The following is a 23,413-nucleotide window of genomic DNA, read 5'->3' as shown; positions in this document are numbered from 1 at the left end:
CAAATACTTGGATTGATTTTAGCAACTGAAAAAAGGAGCAGTTTTTTAATACAGATTGTTCATCCTTCTTTATTTTTCAGTCATAAATCAAGTTACAGGTGTAGATTCATAATGCAGTTACAGTTATATTTGCCCAATGTGTGGTACAACACCTGTCGTCCACTCGTGATACATGTAGATACCATCAGTCCCCTCGTGCTAATTGTGCACCCCACACTCCACAAATACGCACAGCTACATCCCAGCAGTGACACACACTCCCCTCCCCTCCTTCCTCGCCTGTTTTCTCCCCTCCCGCTCGGGCATTGTTGTTGAAAATCTACGTGTTTGATTTCTGAAGAAGCCTCTCTAATCAAACCACTTTTTAATAGGATTTTACCTTTTAACTATAAAAACGGGGGGAAACAATGGTGTAAAAGCAAAGGCCAGCTTTCCCCTCGACACATGAAAAGCAAAGAGTGAGTGGCAGCCGAGTGAGTATCTGTGTGTGTACACTCATTCCTCATTCAAAGCTAACATTTGCCCCCCCAACACTGACAAACACAGATGTTTAGCAGCAGATAGTCAAGTCAGAATATTGGCATACTTTGTGTCATTCATCACTCCGGTATGAAAATAGATTTTTTTAAAAGCTTTATTTATCCTGAGTGTGTCTGAATAACAAACGACAGGGAGCATACTCACACCTCCTTCAGTGCCACTCGCCTGTTTAGACATCCCAACACTTTATCTCAGGGACTGTCAGGTGTTGTTTGGCCAGTGTCAAGCTTTTATTTGAACAGGGAGAACTGAGGCAGCTACCTTGCATAAAGATACTCCCTTTGGTATGCACAAACTGTCTCGCTGCATCCCTGTCTCTCATAACTGCATCAGACAAAGACTCCACAGATATTCACTGCGCTGCAATGCATTGTTAGATGGTTACTGGCATGAAGGTAATCTTAGCTTTCACTGTAATGTAACTACAACTATCACTAAATGACACTAATGCACATTTTTTTTTATTATTTTGAAATGTTTGCAAACATCTACAGGACAATGTGAATTTTTTCCCTTTTTTATTTTTTTCTCAGCTATGAATGATTTTTGCTAAAGCAGCCAAATCTCACTGCGATCGTTAGTCAAAAAAGTTTGCTTTCATAGCAGAAGTACAAAGAAGAAAAATGACAAGTTGCAACATTTTCAAATTAAGTTAAGGGCTTTCAAACCTGCACATTTTTCACATTTTTATATCAAACATGGTGGGGTTCATCAAAACAATCTTTAAAGGTTGTATTTACAATCTGTTGGGGGGAAAAAAAGTGAACCATAACCACTCTGTCTCCAGTGTGTGGTAGCTCAGGTTTAATCAGTAGCATGTAAATACAACGTCTGCCCAGCGTTAAAAGAATACATTCTCTGTGTTTGATGTAAATACCAACTGCGTGCCTTTATTATACATCAACTGGCATTCGCTAAGCCTGTCTGCAATATCAACTTGCATTAATGAAGGTCTGAAAAATAAAAGTTGGGAGAAGACTCCTCTCTCTCTCTTTCTCTGATCTGTTAATATACATAAATACTGCTCCTCAGCTTGTGTAGTATGAGATGGACAGGTATGAAAAGATTGTTAATTAGAGACAACAATGTTTTTAATACAGTGTAGAAAGAGACAAAGACAGATACAGAAAGCTACACATAGGTCTCGACACAAAAAATTACAATATCATTTCCAATAATGACATTACACTTCTGGTGGGAAGGCGAGAGAGTAATGACATCAATCTGGTGCTCTATGCAGACCCAGCAGGCACAGGAACTTATAAGGAGCATGTACATATCTATAATACTGTATTATGGCTAAATAGATAGATGTAGATGCAGCTATATACACCAGATGCTACTCAGCATTTTCAAAGCAAGTTCCCCGTATGCATCCAATGTTATTTATAGTAAGAAACTTAGCTTCACTTAGTTTCAATCAAAACCAATTGATGTATGAAATGTGTCAATAAAGAGAAGTCATTATTTAGAACAAATGTAGAAAACATGTAAAAGGTGATGCTATAAATAAAGGTAACAAAAGGATGTTTTGTATTCAAACATTTGTAAAAAAATAAAATTAAAAAAATGTCACTGGCACATACAATCTGAGAAATGGCGTAAGATGTACAAATCGTGCGAAATAATATAAGGCATGATAAATATGAAAGACTTTTCACAGCAGCAGGTGCTGTCTGTTTCCCCACTCGAGGCTCTACCATCATCATCATCCTTCAATGCGCTACTCTGCATCTCTATAAGACCATATCTACAATCCCTGTGATATTTCTAGCTGTACAACATTCTGTCTTTATCTTCCTATAGAGTTGTCTGTGGAGAGAAAAACAAGAGAAGAAAAGGAGATAAATGAATGTTAGTCATTAAGATATGTTGTAAACGACAGATAAAGGAGGGTCAGGGGGGTCAAAGGGCATCTTCAGGTCAGTCGGACTTGTATCACTTTGTCCACTACTTTGGACACTCCTTTGGTCAAAATAGTCCAGTCGATCAGATGACGGCCAGGTGCATCTGAATAGTCAACATATTGATTGTGTATTAGTCGTAAACTACAGATCAGCACGTCAGGAGGGAACAGGAGCGTATGGGCACATATGTGTTGACATGTTTTGGTCTGATGGTTCCTGGTGGATGAGGGCGGGGGGGGGTTAATCCATAATGGTGAGCGAGTTGGGCATGCCGTTGGTAGTTGGGGAGATGGTGGTGGGGTTGAGCGGGGAGTTGTCCGGCAGGCCGTGGAGCACCTCTGGACCCTCGCTGGGCCGGCTGAACTGGCTGACCAGAGACTCGTCCATGTTGAGCTCCGTGGTGATGGCGCTGCTGCCGTTGAAGTCCAGGTTGTCCGTGCTGCACAGCTTGCTCTCCTCGCAGAGGGAGGGCTGGCTTGCCGTGCGCTTCTCCTCAAGGTCACTACAGTAGGTGAGAGCACAGAGGAGGTCATAAGAAAGTAATGTTGTCATGGAAACAATGAATAGCCATCTGATTACATGTTTATCGACGAGCTTGCTTCTTTTCTTGGTCTTACTTTATAGTAAATTGAGTATAATTGTGTTTAGGAAAGCATGATGGGCCTTTTTGCCTTGTTTTCTAATGTTTAAACAATCACTACAGAAAATAATAAGCTAATTAATTGCTGACAAAAATAATCTTTAGTTGCAGTTCTACATAAGACAGTACACCATGATTACAGCAAATGTTACAGGGGAGTCAGAAGGTAAGTAAGGCATTAGCATGGGATCATATGTAAGTGGGTTTGGGAGAGCATATCACATCACAGCATACCTTTCCAGAGATCTGCATAGCAAGGGCAGGCATTAGGGAGAAGAGGGACAATGGAAGGAACACAAAGGGTTAGGAAAAACAAACAGTGCTGAGGGAGTCAGGCTGTGTTAGGAGATTTAATGATGTAAAGAAATATAATGTAAAACTCAAAGAGACGATCAGCGTTCGGATGACAAACCTGTACTCTCCAAACGTCTCATCCTTCATAGGCCGAGCTTCCGAGTCCATCGGACCCTCTTCTTTATCTTTCACTGAGAAGAAGATTATTGGATTTCATTATCGGTGAGATCTCAACCATGTTTCTCTCTAAGCCACCGAGTCAGACATCGATAATTACATTCTGTCGTACGGCAAGATAACACCAAGAGAAAATAAATTGTCTCTATCTGGACGGAAGATTTGGATCTGTAGACAGAATCTCTTTATTTGTGAGGTTTACTGTTTGATGTTTGACGTAATCACTCACTTACAGCTTCATAATTAAAATTCAAAACCATTTAAATTTAAAAAAAATTCAGAATTGTACCTAATTATTATTCTTTTAGTCCTTGCTTTTAACGCAGACAATTGAGCGTACTGTAATAGGAGCCACAGTCACTTCTCTCTCGTGTCTCTCCCTCGTGTGGAAGGAGATAAAAGGCTGGTGCTTTCTTCTGACCAGGCAGACGGTGGCCTGCAGGCTGCAGTTACTCTTGTGGTTTGTGATTATTATTTCAGTCTTTTTCAGGGCAGAGCTTCTTCCTTACTATCCCAGTGAAGAAGTGAAAGCTTTGGGGTATGTTTCACTATATCTGTGATATGAAGGCTGCGAGGGAGAAGGTTGGCCAGGTGAAAACCGGCCAATTATTTGGAGCTGGAGCCACTGCATGAATCACACAGAGAGCTGTTTGAGAATAAATCTAAACATGGTGCAATCTTATTTTTCGTATTTCCAGTAAGAATAATCTTGTTTACTGCGATGCATTCCTGTAAGTGCTTGGCTCTTTTTTTTTTACTGCAGTGTAACTTTCATTATCAAATATATTTATGGTTTGTGTAGCAGCTTGTGTAGAGGGTGACACAGCAGTTTTCACACACTGTAATGTTCTCACAGATGGAGGAACAATTGCGCTATATTCTTTTAAATAAGCTGTTTAAGGTCTACACGATTAATCAACACCAAACATATACTTTCTAACAGTTCAGCATCTCCACTGATGGACACTTTACGACTGTGAGCTGCACTTGCCTGAATACTTCCCCCCTTTACTCCTCTTGATGAAGCAGAGGATGAGCAGTATCAGCAGCAGCAGCACGATGGCGCTCACAAGACCGATGAACCAGCCCTGTGTGGCAAAGCTTTGCTGCACCTCCATCACTCCTTCCGCGGGGAAATAAAAGACAGAAAAGGAGAATTTTTCATATTAGGGAAACAAGATGAAAGTACAAAACTAGCGGAAAGGAGGAAAAAACGTAGGAGAGCTAAGATAAAAGAGGGAGCCGAATCTGGAGCAAAAGAGAGCATTCTGACACGGGTGGCATATCACTTGAGAACAAAAGAAAACAGCACAATGTGCCAAACAAACACAAGTAATGGATCATTTTATATGGCTAACTAAGCTCTCTTTTCATATAGATCTTTGAAAGCACTTCACAGGCAGCAGAGGGAACTGCACAGCGCTCTCAGTAGGATCAGGCTTTATATTTAGATGTGGGAAGCCCAGAGGAGAGAGCAGGGAAGATGAAAGGAAAGAGGATGAATGGAGGCAGAAGGCTCATAGTACCTGTTCCTTCTGTGTCGATTTCAGTCTCCCAGAAGGTGGTGTTGCTGTACTTGAAGCGCAGATGGTAATGAGAGCCAGGAGTGAGGCCCTTGAGCTGGTAGAAAGACTGAGAGGAGTTCACCTTCTCTGACTTCCTCCAGTTATTGCCATCTGTCGAGACATGACATGAACATTGATATTTTTTCCATTTTTAGTGTTAAGAAAATATTCCCATTGAGGACATTTAGGAAGTTTTCCTGAAGCACTTATTAGTTTAGTAATCATACCATGTTTTCTGAGGTAGTGGATCTGGAAGCTAACGTTTCTGTGTCTCTTCTTGGCCACCCAGCTGAGGTTCACTGAGTTTTCCCCCACAGACAGGCTGATGTTGGCAGGAGGCGCTGTGAGACATTCAGAAAGAGGATTAAATTCTTAATGTAGTACAGCCCGATTCTCTACGTGTCTGATCAGTGACGGTGAGAGAACCTGCTTCCGTACCTCCATCCAGCGTGGTGGCACCCTCCTTCATGATGGGCTCCCCGTCCCCTGCGGTGGTGCGCCCCCTCAGGTAGAAGCGGTAGTGGCTGTGACGGTCAAGGCCCTTCAGGGTGAGGTGGGTGACTGCGGGGTCGTCTATTGTTTCTACCTGCATGGGGCTGTCATCACTCTCCACAACTGACCACGGCACAGCAAAAAAAACATTCAATCACTGCTCGATCTTCGACGCATTGTTACCGGTGACACATTGTTGTGGGTGACATGTGACTGACTGATGAGCATCATTAGGAGGCCAAGCTTTTGACATTTCACTCGTTTTATTGATTAAGCTGGAGATGTATTGTCTGGTTTCATTGTCACTCCTGATGCAGCATAGACAATCGTATTTAACAGAAGACTTCAGGGTGTTTGATTTGGTTGTTTATATGGGATAAGGGTGTAAACAATGCTCACTCTGCTGGTACTGCAGTAGATATCCGACGAGGACTCCATTAGGCTGGCTAGGACGCGTCCAGCGGAGGGTCATGTCTGTCTCTGATGGGCTATCCAACATGAAGGATGTTGGGGGACCAGGAACTAGCAGCAACACAAGCAGAAACAATTAAGATTCACTCAAGGCATTATTATACTATTCGGATCAACTGTTGTCTATATTCCCCTCTACTCTTTTCTACCCTTCACCAAGGCATTACCACTACCCATCCCTCCCTTTCTCCCATCTCGCTCCATCTTTGTCCCTCCCTGCTTGTTATTAAACCTCTCCACTCCACAGTTTATCTATCACCTCCCACCGTGTTTCAGCCCTTCTTTCTTCTCACTCGATTTTTATGCTCTATTTCTCAATCTCACCTCCCTCAGGAGTGTTGAAGGTCAGCGTCTCAGACGGGGGTCCCTCGCCCTTGCTGTTGAATACGGTGACGACCAGGCCATAGTGGGAGAATGGTCTGAGATCACTGATCACCTTCTTCTCTTCGTTGGCGCCCGTCTCCACCACCACAATGCTCTCTGGCTCTCTGGCCCTCCGGCCTCGGTGGTGGCCCCCTGAGCCCATTCTGTTCAAGTAGATCTAGAGCCAAAAAATGTAAGTCAGAAAAAAACTTAACAAGGATGGGATTAGTTTCTGGATATTATCGTAATATATCCAAACCTAAAGACACATTTTCTTTTTTCTAAAAGCTTTTTAAGGCTGCTGTGAGGAACTTTTGGTTTGTGTTGATTTTGGCGCCCCCTGTGGACAAAGTCTTATCTCTTTGCTGATTTTGTGGTTTTTAACAAAAAATCTCATCCTGCTTTCTTTAACAGTCGTATCACTCACTTCAAATTTTTGCCCTGGAAAATGTAAACAAAGGCAGTGTGCAGTTAATCGTTTCGTCTGACACCTCCCCCCCGCCAGGAGTTTCAAGCATTAAAAAACTATACTATATACTATATAGAAATAATCAATCTTGTCGCTTATGGTCTGGTTTGCTTTATAGGTCATAGAGAGTCATCAGAATTAATTTCAGTCTGTTTCATAACCAGCAAAAATCTCCTCACAGTGGCTTTAAAGAAGGAAAAAGATTGACTTGGCTGTTGAATGAAACATGTTATAAAAACCCAGAAGAGAGAGGCAGTGCGACAAGAATATGATACATTTTGAAGGTTAGATAATCTAAAATAAAATAGATTCTTTTCTTCACAACCTTGAAACTAAAGAGAACTCTGAAGCTGCTGCCAAGATCTGGCTGCCTCCGCTGTAAACCCAAAGTATGAATTATTCATGAGGACAGGCACTGAATATGTCAGGCCAAACAACAGAGGAGATACAGGATCAGTACCTTGTATCCCAGCAGGTGTCCTCTGACCGTCTCTCTGTCTACTGCCGCCCAGGCCACTCTGATGGCTGTGCTGTTCAGCAGTGCCACACCCACATCTATCGGAGCCTCCAAAGGAACTGAGAGACGATGAAAGAGGTGAAAAAGATTACTAAGTAGAAATATTTCACAATAAAGATAACAGGGTGTGGCTGAAGCATTAAGCAAACGTTTTAAGACTATTTTACCATCCTCTCCTGAGTAGCCAATGACAGGGTCAGGCTCAGGCCCCTCCCCTTTATCATTGATAGCTTGTACTGTGATCTCAAATGCAGAAAAGTTGCCAATGTCACTGATCGTCAACGGTGGTGCTGTTGTGTAGTTGGTGTGCCAGTTGGGCCCGCTGCCGACCACTCGCCTCCACTTTACCCGGTACTTAAATTCAGGTCCATTGAAGTTACGCTTGTCCATTTCCTGCAGTGACAAGAACAGAAGCCATATGTTAAAAATACTTTTAAATCTTCAGATTAATGTATATTCAGGTGAAAGATGTACCTGCCAGGAGATGACCAGTGTGTCTGGGTCTGTGGACTCACTCCTGACATCTTCAGGGTTGTTGTCTGGAGCTGTGATTTGAAGAAAAGTTCAGTGTCATGTGTCGGGGTTTACAGTGAGAATGAAACTTGTGGTTCAGAAACACTGGCTCTACCTTCTGCGGCTGTGCTGTGGATTTCAGATGGCTTGCTGGGGTCGCTCTTGCCCACGTCGTTGATGGCAATGACCCGGAAACGGTAGGACATGTAGGGCCACAGAGGGAGGCTGGCACGCTCTTTGTTGCCTCTTAGTCTCTTGAGCTCTTCCCAGCCCCTGTCCTGTGAACCTTGATCCTCAAACTCAACCACGTACTCTGCAGAGAAAACAAGACGGAATCGAGGAGGGGTGGATAACGACAGGAGGTAAACAATGTGGTAGAAATAGAGACATAGATAAACACACAGTGGTGATAGTGAGATATTTTGAGGTTTACAAATCTTATGCAGCAGATCAAATAATAATCCTGTCTAAGTAATGAAACAGAGCTGTCTTTCATGTTGCCAGAGGGAGATAAATGAGATGGGTTTGTTGCTCTGAGTATTTGAGTTAGACAAGATGATTTGTGTCTGTGTCAGTACATTTTTTCACTTGGTACAAATGGATCACAGCAGGAGAAATTATCGTTTTTATTAGAAGACAAAGAAAAACAGGAGAAGAAGTAGACAAGTGTGTGTGTGTGTGTGTTGAAGTGAGGACTATGTGTGTTTGTCTATACTATACCTAGCACAGGGCTGTTGTGATCGTCTCCAGGACTCCAGCTTAGGGTGACTGCACGATGCTTGGAATCGGTGATCTGGAGGAGGACAGGAGGGTCTGGACGATCTGATGGTGACATAAATAAGATCATCAATACAACTATATTCTCATTATGCACAAAATAGTGAAAATGTTGCATGTTTTATCAATGGCCTCTTAGTCTTGGGCACTTTCTTCAACTTTGTGAGCATACAGTATATGATCAGTGATCTTACCACACAGAGTGAGGGTGCTGCTAGCTTTAGCCATGTCCAGCTTAGTGATGACCTGACAGGTGTACACGGCCTCATCATCTGGTCCCACATTTGCTATTATCAGGTCTGGACCTTCAAATGTGTATCTGTGGAAATATCATCATTGTTATTGTCTTCTCCCTCCTATCACCTCATGTATACATAATTATTCATTAACGTGTTTGCCTCTATCTCATCATCTCATCTTGTTTTGTATTTGTGTCAACATAGTAACTTATTAATTTTTTGGGTTATGTAACAGGGACAATACAGATAAACATTGTTGAAGGAAAAACAATTAGCACTGTATAAGGTGTGCCTAACTGATCTGTAAACACTTCTTGTGGTTTGGTTTTAAAGGTATAATCTTGATTTTCAATCAAACAAATGTCTATTAAGTCACTATCTATCGCTGAATGAGTTAACACAGCGGTGAGCCTATGACCCACTGATGAAAGCCTTTGCATTTGCAGTATATAGTATTATTATGGACTGGGTGTCTGTGGTGACATTCGGGGAAAAAATCACAGGCGGCACCCAGTTAGTGACGCGTTTTCCTTCACCCAGCAGTGGTTGGTCTGCCAGAGAGGGTAGGCGGAGCTAAGCGGCTGCTTTTCCGGCCTCTTCAAGTGTTGCGAGTAAACAGTAATCTACTATGGCTGAACAAACAAAGAAAAGATCGATGACTACAGATACAATTTAAAAAATAAGTGAAAATCCAAAGAAAAAGAAACAAATTCGACGCTCAGATGAAGGCAGACAGTCTAAAAAGGAAAGCGCCCCGTCAGTGAGGAAAATCAGGCGTTACAACCGGAGCCAACCGAGGACGTCACACATGCGACACTGTCTGGATATTTGGCTGGTATGCTCCTGCAATTACTGTTTATCGCCATAGGTGCCGCCAAAGAGAACGAAACTGAGATCTTTGAGATTATAACTCTAAGATTCAGGGTAAAACAAATTAAAAAACGTATGCCTTTTAGAGCCAGTCATAAACTGTACAGAACTCAGTCTTACTTTTCGTCACTGTGCGACTGGAACAGCTTCTGTTCGTTCTTTCTCCACTGAATGAGCGGAGGGTCCAGTTTTGGGTCAACAAGGGCCACACAGGTGAAGATTGCAGTGCTTCCAGGTTGCATCTTCAGAGACTGTGGAGGTGTTACGATCACTGTCCTGTCTAGGGGAGGAAGCAAAGAGATGTACAACGCTGAGCAAAAGCTGCATGAGGCGCAAATAACATCAGCCGCTGAGGGACACCTTGTCTCACTTACTGAGCACCTCCAGCTCGGCACCGATAGACAAGCTGGTGTTCTGCACAGAGCAGGTGTAGATTCCCTCGTCGTCCTGAGTGACATTAGAGATCTCCAGCACTCCATTGGCGAGTGGGTTAACTCTGGGATCCGCCAGAAGGGGGGAGGTGCTGCTGCTCTCCCTGGAAAAGACACACATGCAGCACATTAGAAACTTGGAAAGCAGATTGAGAGATAAACCTTTTATTGGCTGCTGCAGGTGCTGATGAATTCACCAGTTAAATTGCCACTGCCTATTTCAGCAGACAGAACAAAGCGGAGCTGGAAACAGTCCACGCAGTTAGAATTCACAGTCACAGCCCAGATGTAGCAGCATTTGGCTGTTAATTTATGCATTTGAAGAGCTACCTACGCAATTATATCACCTCTGTGGAATCTGTTAGTATGAAAACCCACCAGACAACATACTATAACACACAATACAATGAATAGACTCAGTGAAATAGAGTAAGGTGGCTATGTGCCTCACCATATCACTTTAGGTTTAGGGGAGCCAAAGGTGTCACATTCAAGTAAAGCCTTCTGGCCCTCTGCAAACGTGTACGTGTTCCCGTCCTCAGTGAGGATCTGTGGAGGCAGCTCTGAAACAACACACACGCAGAAATGAGACAAACAGAAGCACACACACTCAGTTAAATATGTGACGTGTACTCGATAAACATTCACCGATGACGTAGATGTTAGTGTTGGTGAGGATGGTTCCGTGCTTGTTGGAGGCTAGGCACTGGTAGATGGCGGTGTCTTGAAAGGTGATGTCCTTTAGGATTAGAGATCCGCTCGTTGTCAGAGATAGTCTGGAGTCACTTACGATATCTGTTAAAAAACATGCCGTCAGCACACGCACAGTGTTTTAAAACATGGATATTCAGGTGGATCTACACTCTGACCTGAGAGGGAGACCCCATTGATGGTCCACCTGATGATAGGAGAGGGGATGCCGTCAGCCTGGCAGTCGAGTCTGACAGTCTCACCTGGGGCATATAACTGACTGACTGGCTCCTTGGTCCAGTAAGGAGCCGCTACAAGGGACACAATATATTGATAACATAGAGTACAAGCCAAACAATACATTCCGAAGATGAAGTATATATTTATGAGTGTGTGTTATGTACCTTCCACAGTGACAATGTAAGTGTGCGTGGCTTTCCCTTGGGAGTTTTCAGCTATACACTGGTACTCGCCCCCGTCGCTCTCCGAGATGTTACTGAAGCGCAGGCGGCGGTCGAACATTTCTTTAACAGTCCGGGATTCAGAGAGCTCGCCGTCCTTCCTCAGCCAGGACACTTTGGGAGTCGGACTGAAGAGGAGGAGAGATGGGAGGAATAGGTAAAGCAGGATGAGAAGAATGTAGATGGAGGAACGTACAGGGTGACGAGAGAAGAAATACATAAAAATAAGGTAGCAGCAAGGAGCGGTGTTGGCAGGAGACAGCAAAAGATTGATAATGGATTGAAGAGAGAGTAGGGAGGTAGGAGATGGGAAGAGTGATGGATAAGAGGCAGGTAAGATTGATTAAAAGGAGTGGCTCAAACGCAGTGATTAATGGGGGAAGGAGCACACACATATGCACACACAGACACACTTACAGGCCTTGGACGATGCACTCAAGCTCTATGGTCTGGCCTCTGAGAGCTTGGTAAATGCTTTGGCTTCCAGTAGGTCTTATCATGTGGGGCCTCCGGTTCCGCAGCACTGAGTTGGCTGGAGAGAGAGAGAGAGAGAGAGGTGGAAAAACAAAGACGGAGAGAAGATTCATACATATGTATGGGTAACGTGCTGCTGACACAGCAGCCACTTTAGAGACTGACACACACACACATGCACGGCGTGGAATCGTGTGGAGAGGACTAACAACACATCGACGTACAGATTTTCTTCACACGCACAGAGGTCTCATGTTAACATGTGCTCATCTATCTGACCTCTAGTCTGGCCACAGATGCTGGCAGCCACATCTCAGTGTGAGCTGCATCTCATTACCGCTGGGCTGAGGAGGTGATGGGCCTCCTGCCGGCTCTGGGACTGTCGACTGGACGCGATACTGCTTAGGTCAGCAACATGCCTCCACATTGGTGGGGGGATGACTTTGGTTCCACTATCCGGCCTCAGTCGTTCTCAACAAATTCTCATGCTGTGTATTTACCATACAGCGTGTGCCAAATTCATTTAAAACCTAAATATGATTTTTCTTTAAAATAAAGATGGTAAATAAGACAGACATTTAAAGGATTGTATTGTGAATATATGAGTATGCGGTGGTTTGCATTGAGGTCTAATAACCACTGTGAAAGTCTCACAGAGCTGACAATGCAGCTGCAGACTCTTCAACTTTAATTCAAACTATTATATTCCAGAGAAATTGTGCCATGAAAACTTTAGACACGAGTTCTGTCAAGTGTTTTGAAATGTAATTTATCAGTGCTTTGAGCACCGCGGATGAAATTCCATTAATCTTTCTTGGTTTTATTGAGCCGGCAGCAGAAATCTCACAGGCATTTAAATCAGAACCCCAAACTATCGCTTGTCTACTTACTACTAAAGGTACGGGTGAGAAAGAAAGCTTGTAATTTAAGTGAGTCTATAAAGTGCATGAAGACAAGCGGGATCCCATTGTAAGACATTAACACAAATGAGTCCTATTGGTCCAAACTTCCTGTCGAATGTACTTTTTGAAAAGAGTTTGAACACCTGTCATCTTGTTGGTTTTGTTAATGGTTAATGGTAAAATCTCATTGAAAGGGCGCTCAGTGGGTGGAGCGAGAACCTCATATACGAAGGCTACAGCTCCTGATGCAGCAGCTGACGCTTTCATTATATCAGTTGACTCTATGGCAATGTCGGATCCCATTAGCTATAGTCTCACAACGATATAGCCTCTGGGAACAACGGTGAACATGCCGGGCATGTAGCCAGCAGTTTGCGATAAACGGCTTCCAGTTAAGACTTCCTTTTCCGCGTGCTGCATTGTTTACAGAAAAAGAAAGCGTTGTTCTTGTGATTTACTTTAATTAACAGGTCTTACCTCTGCCGAAATTTCAACAACATGATGCAGAGTTGTAAAAAGTAAAAATGAAGCTTTCGGAGCTCGGATCGATCTGATGCATTCGTGGAAGTCAGGAAATCTGAACGCTTAAGGGCTTTCGTGACACAGCGTCAGGGAATTTATCTGAAGTTGAATTTTGGATCTAGAACAGATTGTTAGCTGAACTTGCTGCAGATGTCTGCTTATAGAGATTAATAAGAAGCAAAATCATTGTCAGATGATGCTGATGGGAGCCGGGATGTCATTATTGCGGATTACGTTCTGCCTGCTTTTTCTCTCCACACGAACTGTTTTCCTGCATATGCCGCAGCCTGCTGATACGTGATTGGTCAATATTGCTCGGACTACAAGCGTACTACACACGGAAACCTTAACACCAGCCATCCCAGAAATCCACGTCCCTGCCTACAGATTCCACATTTCTGTGTAGAATCTGTAAATAGAGTTTAAGTCTATTAAGTTTAGTTGATCCAGAGTTAAACTCACAGGGGTTGACAGTCAGAGTTATGGGTTCCTTTGCCAGAATGGTGCGCGTTGCCAGGTACTGGACGTTGCAGGTGTAGTCCTCCCTGCTGTCCTCAGTTGTCAAATGGGCAAAGTATAAGTTGCCATCCTTTCCCACCACCACACGCTCACTTAGCTGGATGTGGTGTAGCTCTGTAGAGAGAGAGAGAGAGAGAGGAAATGAGAAAAAACACAAGAGAGAAAATGATGACAGATAGAGGCAGCGAGAAAATGAGAAACAAAAGAAAGAGAAGAGAAGAATTAAGCAGTAAAATTAAGTAGTGAGAGGAAAATAGGAAGAGAGCAGATGAAGAATTATGATAGAGATGTCGATTAGAAAGAACATGAGATATGTAATTGACTACTTCTCTATGATGAGACAACAAAACGATCGATAGATAGTCTAAGGGTCAGGTTAATTGAGGAGACAGGAAGGATGTAATGGACGGAGATGGAAAGGTAATGTACTCACTCCAGTCCATCCAGTGAATGATCGGTTCCATAGAGCTCTGCGGGGGGTTACACTTCAGGACAATACTGCTTCCCTCTTCCGACTTCACATTAATCTTCTTTTCTTTCTGCTGGGATGGGGGAGCTGCGGGGAGGCAAGTGAGGACAAATACACACCTGTTAGTCTGTCGAGATACTAACGTTTGCAGAGACAGCTGTACACACATTTACTTTGTAGGGGTAAGATTTTCTGAGGCAGACACAAACACTAGAAGTATCTTTTTTAAGTGTTCCAAAAGTGTGTTTTTGTGTCTTGTAGAAGAAGAATGACGTGATGTGTGTATCATATGTGTTTGCTACCCCCTCATCATCCTCATCCTCCCCTCTGCTCATCGTTGATAACCCCACAGGAGCTACTGAAGAGCGCTTCACATGACATCAACTCAAGAGCGTTTCTGGGGAAACCGTTGTCAGGGAAACAGTGAAGGAAGGAGGTCGCCCAGGAGAGAGCCAGTCACACAGGTGGATGGATACACAGAGGTGCTCTTTACTTTTGCCCAGGGGCCCATGTGTGTGCGTGAGTGTGTGCACGTAAGTGTATGCTGATTATCATGTTATTGCATGTAATTGTGTTCCGGGTGGCGGTACCAGGAGTGCTCGACGTGAGCCTCCATCTGCTAACAAATGAGCTCTCTATAAAGCAGGCCAAGGGAAAGGTTTACTCGCCTGCTCCGCTTACAGCTTTGTAAATCGCTCTGTTATTGCTGATAAAACCAACAACAACGCAGCTCGCTTCTAATCAGGACCTTGAAGGCATTTACGGGAGTCCTAGCACTGAAGCTGACATCTATAAAACACATGTAGCTCCTCTGATGTGATGCTGTTTGTATAAAAACACATACTCTCTGAAGAAGACTGAATATTGAAATCACCAAGCAAATAATTATTGAGTCCAAATTGAGCGACTCCGTCTCTATCAATCTAATCAGTTGTTTTTAGGAATAATCAGCCGCCAGCGTGTTCTTACCATCAGTGATGAGTATGGCCTCATTAGAGACGGCCGTCCCCAGCTCATTGGATGCGTAGCAGACGTATTTGCCTTGGTACTGCTTCAGAGTGTCCATAGTGTTACTGAGCGTGAAGAATGCGGATGAGCCCAAGCGCTCGGAAACCTTCATCTCCGGGTCAGTGCCTGGGTCGAACTCCTCTCCATCCTTTGTCCATCGGAAACTTAAGCAAAGAGAAAAAAAATCAGTAACACAGCTGGCAGACAGCTTGCTCCAACAGCAATGTCAAAAAATGTTGTTGTTATTTTTTAACACGCACAAAGTCTTTAATGTCGCTGAATTTGAGGACAGAAATGGTTTGCAGAATGTACATGTGATGCCCCGGCGGGGATCGCAGGCTTGTGCTGTGTAATTGCGATATTCATCTTTTTCTTGGCAACTGGAACAGTTTTTCCACTTCAGAGCAGCTAAGACACTCCGGAAAGATTGCTTGAGGGCTTAATGACATTTATCCCTCGTTGAAATGAGATCTCTGACTGGGAGAGTCTGTGCTCTCGTGTAATACTAATACGTAGGTGTCAGCTGAGCAAGGAGAGGGAAGGTCACTGTCCTCTGTTGTCTAGAATGATAACCACTGGCTAAACTCCTCCGTGACTAATATAGCATCCTTGGACATGAAGTGTTAGTGTGGATGTGTGTGTGTGTGTGTGCTGACTAACATGGGCGGAGGGTTGCCGGTGCCTTCACAGCTCATGACGAGATCTTCAACACTAAAGACGGTGACAGACTCCGGCTGTGTGGTGATCATCGGAGGCCTCTTTACTGCAAGGATTAAAAACAGAGTTACTGCTGGATTAATACCCATAAAGAGGCAGGTGCACTGCCCATCTTTGTAGTTTAAATAGATGTACACACATGCACACACTTCACATGACCTGCTTTCGTACGGTAATAACTCCAGCTACGACACACACACATATATCACCTCTATTGTAGCCCACATATCTCCGTGGCACAGAAAAACCAGAGACAGCGCTCATTTTCATAGTTTAACAGCTGCCGATAAGTATATTCAGTCAATATCACTTAAAAAGACTCCCCAGAGAAAGAGATGAAATGTAGGCCGAGGAAAAGAGTGAAAGTACGAGAGCCGGCAGAGAAAATGGGTTGAGATGAGAGGACGTTGATAGATTATAATGTTAAGAGGGAGACTTCATGCAAAAGAGATATACGGCACGGTGCACACTGTGAGACTGAGAGGCAGGGAGAGAGGGGGACGGAGTCTGCTGGGAAATGAAGCAGGGATTTAAAAGGAAAAAAAAGTAATGACCAGCAGAAGATGTTTGGCTTGCTCTGTCAACACTGTCCGTAACAGCCATAAAGAAGAGCCTCAATAACAGACTCATAAAAAGCAGCATGCTGGGATTTGGTGTGACTACTGTATTGAACCAGCATGTTTGATGCCTCCACATGCTTTACAGCCCATGTCAAGTTTTTATGTTGTGCTTTCCAATACTTACAGACAGAAATTTAAATCTTTTTTTATCCTTACAGCTTGAATAACTACACACGGGCTGTTCAAAGTGGAATGGAGGTCACAGCTGGATATTTGTTGGTAGAGTCTTTGACTTAGAGGGAAAGAGACAAAAGCCCGAGTCTGAGATAAATTAACATTATGTAGGTAAATGGGTGGGGGCGTGGGGGAGGCTTGCGGTACATGAGAGGAAGGCGGTGGAGATGGGGAGCTGAGCGGACAGGAGGATGGATGGAAGCGCTGCAAAAAGAGCACGTGCAGAGAAACCGAGCAAAAGGGAGACAGAAATAGAAAAAATAAACAAGGGGCAGATTCACAGGGAGATGCAGAAAGAGACGGATAGGGTGACTGAGGGAATTTAATGAAAGAATTCCCACTGATGGAGGAAATAAGGCCATTTCCTCAGCTGATCAAATTGAAGTAGGGGGCTTCAGGCACTGCTCCATTATTGGCGGAGGAGAGGAGCCGGTGCTTAGTGCTTTAACTCCTCTTTATTTCCCCATGTCTTTGATCTGACAGCCCAGGACCTCACCTATTGGAAGCCATTGACACTAGACACTCTATTATGCTGTTTCACATTTTAAGATATATATATAATGTTACAATGTTGGATGTCCAGACTAAACGTGGGTGAAGTTTCAAATTTGTAGGTAAAAGTATGTCGGAGTAATCGCCAAGCTTCTCAGCTCAGTCTGCAGGCTGCTGTGAACGCCAGGTTTCACACAGTTTTTTTTACATGCTGCACTTTGTTACGTCTCAGCAGGCGTTAGAAAGCTGACCAATCAGAAGAAAGTGGGCTTGTAGAGGCGGGGTTTCTTAAAGGGACAGAGCTAACTGAGTCGTTTCAGACAGAGGCTGTATGAGGGCCTGCACAGAGCACCAGTGTGAGAAAAATGAGTTTGTTTAACTGTAATTATGCTAAGCTACTCCACAGGTATCACAGAGGAAAATATGAAGCTTGAAGTTAGCATAATACCCCACCTTTAAAATACCAAACACACATCCTCAAATACAAACACAAGCAAGATAAACAGATGCATATACATGAACACACACATGCGTAACACTACAAATGCACATTAATGCTGCATTCATTTGAGTGCAAAGTGCAACAGGAGCTTTAGTGCGTTCAGGATGGAAAATAACCCCTTTGGCATAATGAAAGTGTTTACAATAAGCTTTGCCAGCACCTACATTAAGACACATAGACGTCAATGAAGTTGAAAGCACTTACGATCACTTATGTGGTCTGTTAATCCACCGTGGTGGGCAGAGGGAAGAGGCAATGAGGGGAAACATGTTTTAGTTACAGTAAACAGGAAGAGCAAGGAGATAGTTCAGGCCTAAATACAGACAAATAGATAGATAGATAGATAGATAGATAGATAGACGTTTCACTGATAATTGAACAAGCATTATGATTCATGGACGATAAAGCAGTGTAATGTCTCCTGTAATGGAGCGTAGCTTATAACCACTGCCTCTATAACACAGATACTGAGGCATCTCCTTTATTGATCCCCATCACTGCATCGAAGTCTCTCATTGACATGGCCGAGGCTCGCTAATTGAAAGGCAGGGGACACCTTGACCTTTTACATCTTTGACCCGCTCCTCCTTCCTTCCTCCTCATCATCCTCCCTTCATCCTCCTCGGCCTCTCTCACCTCTCTGTCACCTCGGCCCTTTGGGGATTGGATTGGGAGATTTACTGCATCTCATCAATGTTTACAGGTTATGTGCGCGTGAGCGCATGTGCGTCCACGCATGTTTAATTGCTTGTTTGTACACACACTCTTGAAACCTGCGTGGGCGGTGAAGGATTGTGACTCATTTCTAGTTAGATAAAGAGTGAACAACAAAAGCAAGCTGTGGAAACAATCTTCTCCCGACTGTCTCTCCCTCTCCATCGGAGCTCTGTGGGCAGGCCCGCAACAGCCGAGGAGATGATGATCAATTTCCCTGCAGGGCCACAAGCTCAGCTGTATTTCTAATGCCCACATATTGCATCGAGGAGGAGGAAGAAATGAGAGCGAGCGAGGAAAAAAAATGGCTGGATTTTTGTTGTATAACTCTATTGTTGATCAAATTACTCCCCAATCAGTTTCTGGTTTGCACCAAGGAAACCAGATCAATAGAGGGACTAATCAATGCAGTATGAGGGGATCAATTACAAAGTAATTAGACACAGCATAGGCACAGATGAGTGCTCACCAAAGGAACCTCAGACAGGGTCGTATTTGAGCATAATAGCGCAATCCAACCCTGAATATTGAGGTTAGTGAAAGGGAAACACATGTTCACTCTGCTGATTTGCACTAATTAATTATGATGAAAGATCATTATTAGCCTGCTTTGATGAATCAACAATGTAATTAACACAACAAATAGAACCTTTGAACCTCATGAAAGCGTTCAGCCAACATTGTTACGAATGCTACGATATGAATCTGTACTCACAGTTGGGGGGAATGTGTATGGCTGCTCGGCTGGGCTGGGCAGCAAAGGAAAGGAGGAGGAGGAGGAGGTGAGGGGAGCACCGCCCCCTACTGCCAACCTGCTGTCGCTGCGTGTGAGGCATTGCTCACTGTCCCATCAAAGTCCCACCTGCTCACGCACGCGTGCAGTAAAATGCAAGCAGAGGGCAACCTCACACACACACACACTTGTGCAGAGCAAGTGTGCGGCTGGGTGTTTTCCAGGAGGCCTCGGCTTCCTCGTCTTTGGTCCCTCTTCTCTCCTTTTTTTCTTCCTTTCTTTTTTTTCTCGATCTTTCCTTCAAGTCAGGTCCACGCCCTCCTGCTGGTCTTCTCTCTGGAAGATAAAAGAGAGGGGGGAGGTGAGGGGAGGACAAGAGGAGAAGCGAAAGGGAGGGGCAGAGAGGGGCCATGTGTCAGAATGGGAGAAAAATTACCGTGCGCCATGTGGTCAGACCTATACACAGGCCGAGACATGGCGTCCACACACCAATCAACAGTCAACAATACATATCCCGACAAAAAACACCTACAATGCCTCTCACTGACGCTGTTCCTGTAAAAAAACACTCTCCATTTGGTTAATTACGTGACCAGTGGCCCATATGGAGGGGCCAGTCAGCAGGACAGATGGACAGAATACCACAACAAGAAGCTGAACAGAGCCTCCCAGCACCCAGATGGGCTGTGGACGGACAAATGCAGATTGATGAAGTGTCAAATCAGATAATACGCAAGACAGACAAACATATAGTTGACAATTACGTTGATTGGACGGGGCTGCGCTGCACAAATTGAACTGTTCATACTGTACTTGGGCAACAGTGCTGTGATAAGTGTGCGATAAAGATGCTATCAGTCTTGGTGAGTGAGGCGAGCCACCCCTGCGAGGAGTTTATCCGTTCTCCATCTGTACCCTTGGATTCAGTCCTCGCCACAACATGCAGGCTGTCCTCCCCCGCGACACCACGTTGCGCAGCCCGCTGACTGTTTACACTACTCAGTATCACACACAAAGAACTGTTACAGCGCACCATGATTAAGACGTACATGCGAGACAAAAGAAAATGGGCGATAATAGAGAGAGGATGCGTATTTGGCAGCTCTGCGGAAATGGCAGCTTGATTGAAGAGTTTTGGCTCTGCTGTTTCTTGGCAATGCCACAATGGAGTGATAGGTGACCTTGGAGAGTGGGGGAAGGTCAGGAGAGGAGAGGAGAGGAGAGGAGAGGAGAGGAGATGAAGATGATGGGGGAAGAGTAGAGGGTGGGACCAGGATGGAGAGCGGTCATTATCATTCATTTTCTTTTATCTAGAGGGAGATGGCAGGCCGGTTAATTACTGAGGACCTTTCTATGTTACTGTGTGGAAAATGTGTTAAGACAATATATTATGAAGAAGAAACAGGAAAGTGGGATTTGTCTCGATATAGAGAGCCCAATTAGATTTAATTAAAGACCAAACGAAAGCTGAGCCCTTAATAAGGCAGTTTAAACTAACAGCATTAGGATTAAATGAGCCATCACACTAAGTTGCTGGCTTTGTCGGAAGAACAGCACAACAAGCCTATAGAGAGGGGAGAGAGGGAGGAATGAAGAGGGCGGAGGCCTTAGGAGGAGAAGAGCCGAGGAGAGGGAGGCGAGAGGCAAAGCGATGGAGGGAGGGTGTGAGGTGATGGGAGGAGTGGAGGGATGTGGAAGGAGAGGGAGGAGGGATGACAAAGGGTGACAGCTGTGACGCTAATCCTCTCCATCCACTTGCATACATACACACACATGTGCACACTCTTCCAATCAGCGTGCATCACTAGTTCACTCTCTTCTTCTTTTGCTGTCCTTATATCAGCTGCTTTAGTGCTTGTTGTTCTCTGGAGACAGGGGGCCAATTACAGTGATCCGGTCTTAAACCGGCCTCTACAAGATGCCATTAGAGGCAGACGGATGAAGCAGGGATAGTCAGGGTATTAGCACTGGTGTTAATGTGATCTAAGGTGGGAGCTTGCCAGTGCCGCCTCCAAACCAGTGTTGTGTGGCAAAGCCGGACGCTGATTAACGCTGTGGCGCTCCGTTACTTGTCACGCCGCCAATCACAGACTGAAAGGCAGACAGACACACACACACACACCTCCAGTGGTCTGACAGAAGAAAACAGACAGATGAAAGGGCATGGTCCAGTGAGCTCCTGTCAGGAGGCAGACCTTGCCAAAGAATATTCCAGTCATTTTGGGTAGGAGCAGTAAAGGAGAACACTATAATGGGTTGGGAGGGGTGTGAAGGAGGGACTGTGAGAGGTGGCATCACAGGCTGACATGTAATGAGGCTAACCCAGCCACCCAAACATGCTGATAGCACAGACTGATGTGGCCTGACAAACTAACAAACACACACAGACACACTCCCAGGCTGTGTGCCCGACACGGAGCGTTGTGGCGCTCCATTATCACGAGGGTGAGGGACACTGACATCGAAGCAGATGCCTGATTTCACTTCTTAAAGCTATCCGCTGTGCAGCTGTCAGGGATCCAATCACAGCCCTGTTACCTGCTTCATTGGACAGGGTCAAAGGTCACTCCTGGGATGGCTGCTTGCAGCTGGGCTGAGATGACCGGTCGCAGTGTTTCTGAGTGCTTTTTAAAACTATTATCACCGCTGGGATGTCAAACGGCGACATCGAAAGTCACTCAATTATGGGGAGATTATAGAGTGAGCGGGCCGGCGTTGAGATTTGAGGGCGTGGTCGATTCTTTTTTTCCTCAAGGAAGCCTGAGTGCAGAAAATTAGACCATTCACGGCCTGTCCATGTATCAAACGAGCCAAATCGACAGAGTCAATTTTGCACCTCCTTCAATTATTCATGAGTTCCTGCTTTGAGGCGTTTTGCTTACAAAAACATAAATAACTCAAACATCTTATATTATGCTGTAAGTGTTGCTATCATTAGTAGAATTTAATTGCTGCACCATTGTGATGTTTGCCCCCCTCTTCATCCATTAGATAGAAAATTGCACCCTTCCTTCCTCTGCAAAATGTAGTAATTAGTATTAAGTAGACATGTTGGGCGTTGCCAAGGACTTTTAAGTGCTGAATAGCTGTCTTATCAGTGGAGGAGGGGGCAACAACACACAAAATCAAACCTCTAGAGTCACAACATGTTTGTAGTTTCACACATATTCTGATCCCCGTCTTGCCAACCGCCCACAGAAACATGAGAGACTTACTTTGCTTCATATCCTCACGTTTCCGTCTGAGGAGCTGAGATGTTGATAAATGTAGTGTGCTGTATTTTCTTTCAACACATTGAGTCATGCAAATATAAATTCTGAGAGCTTCTCAGTTACTTTGATGAGCAGCGCTGCGGTATTGGATTTGTGTGCGAGCGTGAAAGTGTGTGCGTGTTCAAACATGTGTGCAGGTCTTGTGTCCTGTCATGCCTTGCTTTTAAATATTAACTACCTCCAGCTGTGAAGATGTGTAGGGGGAGAGGATGCGGGACGGAAGGAGGGGGGGAGAAAAATAAATGAATACGTGCCCCCCTTTACCCTCTACTCTTCCCTCGGGGTGCGTCTGTCTGGTGAAACATCAGGCTGAAAGGAGACAGACGGAGGGACAGGGGGAACACGGAGTGATTTGGACACTGACAAAGAGCGTGCTCACTAAGACAATTGGACTAATCGGCATTACAGGAGAGAGACAGTGAGAGATTATAAGGGTCAACGGAAAAGTGAGGAGGGGGTCCTAGAGACAAGGTGATGCTGGTGGGGGGTAGATGATCAGGCCCCCTACAGAGTGAATTATTCATAGAAATCTCCTTTCCTGTCGGCACAATTTGCCCTAAATTCACCCAAATTCATAATTCATTCACGCCCCTCACCATACATTGGGTATGGTCCCAGACTGCTGCTGTCCATGTCTCTACCTGTGTCTTCGCTCTGTCTGTCTGATTGTCTCCTTCCCTCCCTCCCCTCTTCCTCTCTCTGGCAGAGTCATACTTAATGCATGAGCCTGTTGCAGTGAGACAAGTCTCAGACCCACTTTGTCGCTCCAGCAGAAAAATACCACAAATCATGTGAAATAATACTGGCTACCTGTTCCCGCTCCGCTCAGTTCACTCTGCAACACGGGGCGTGTGTTTAATCATTGAAGGCAGAGAAGAT

The 23,413-nt window shown here is 44.6% G+C and overlaps 1 protein-coding gene across 3 annotated transcripts in view; it reads right to left on the bottom strand.

Moving 5' to 3' along the window:
* Positions 1 to 1,592: 1,592 nt before the first annotated feature.
* l1cama (L1 cell adhesion molecule, paralog a) overlaps positions 1,593 to 23,413 on the bottom strand; it is a 39,155-nt gene continuing 17,334 nt past the window's right edge. Inside the window, exons 2-29 of one of the 3 annotated variants that reach the window (XM_069659879.1) lie at positions 19,245 to 19,598; positions 18,020 to 18,034; positions 15,971 to 16,073; positions 15,272 to 15,474; positions 14,267 to 14,389; positions 13,777 to 13,947; positions 11,834 to 11,948; positions 11,360 to 11,544; positions 11,135 to 11,266; positions 10,914 to 11,060; positions 10,717 to 10,828; positions 10,209 to 10,369; positions 9,955 to 10,114; positions 8,920 to 9,044; positions 8,669 to 8,770; positions 8,064 to 8,261; positions 7,910 to 7,980; positions 7,603 to 7,828; positions 7,379 to 7,494; positions 6,411 to 6,627; positions 6,015 to 6,137; positions 5,562 to 5,738; positions 5,351 to 5,464; positions 5,085 to 5,234; positions 4,550 to 4,681; positions 3,500 to 3,572; positions 3,322 to 3,333; positions 1,593 to 2,949 (exon numbers count right to left, since the gene is read on the bottom strand). In XM_069659879.1, the coding sequence (XP_069515980.1) occupies positions 2,688 to 2,949; positions 3,322 to 3,333; positions 3,500 to 3,572; positions 4,550 to 4,681; positions 5,085 to 5,234; positions 5,351 to 5,464; positions 5,562 to 5,738; positions 6,015 to 6,137; positions 6,411 to 6,627; positions 7,379 to 7,494; positions 7,603 to 7,828; positions 7,910 to 7,980; positions 8,064 to 8,261; positions 8,669 to 8,770; positions 8,920 to 9,044; positions 9,955 to 10,114; positions 10,209 to 10,369; positions 10,717 to 10,828; positions 10,914 to 11,060; positions 11,135 to 11,266; positions 11,360 to 11,544; positions 11,834 to 11,948; positions 13,777 to 13,947; positions 14,267 to 14,389; positions 15,272 to 15,474; positions 15,971 to 16,073; positions 18,020 to 18,034; positions 19,245 to 19,365 (3,846 nt within the window). In that variant the 5' untranslated portion in view covers positions 19,366 to 19,598 and the 3' untranslated portion in view covers positions 1,593 to 2,687. The remainder of the gene's footprint in view (positions 2,950 to 3,321; positions 3,334 to 3,499; positions 3,573 to 4,549; positions 4,682 to 5,084; positions 5,235 to 5,350; positions 5,465 to 5,561; positions 5,739 to 6,014; positions 6,138 to 6,410; positions 6,628 to 7,378; positions 7,495 to 7,602; positions 7,829 to 7,909; positions 7,981 to 8,063; positions 8,262 to 8,668; positions 8,771 to 8,919; positions 9,045 to 9,954; positions 10,115 to 10,208; positions 10,370 to 10,716; positions 10,829 to 10,913; positions 11,061 to 11,134; positions 11,267 to 11,359; positions 11,545 to 11,833; positions 11,949 to 13,776; positions 13,948 to 14,266; positions 14,390 to 15,271; positions 15,475 to 15,970; positions 16,074 to 18,019; positions 18,035 to 19,244; positions 19,599 to 23,413) is intronic. The other 2 variants (XM_069659881.1, XM_069659882.1) reach the window with 2 other exon arrangements.

Source organism: Semicossyphus pulcher, unplaced genomic scaffold (assembly GCF_022749685.1).
Source record: "Semicossyphus pulcher isolate SPU_LCO1_2020_fin unplaced genomic scaffold, fSemPul1.0.p SCAF_13, whole genome shotgun sequence".
Classification (NCBI taxonomy): domain Eukaryota; kingdom Metazoa; phylum Chordata; class Actinopteri; order Labriformes; family Labridae; genus Semicossyphus; species Semicossyphus pulcher.
The sequence above is the reverse complement of the archived record's forward strand: the minus strand, read 5'-3'. Positions and strand labels throughout refer to the sequence as shown.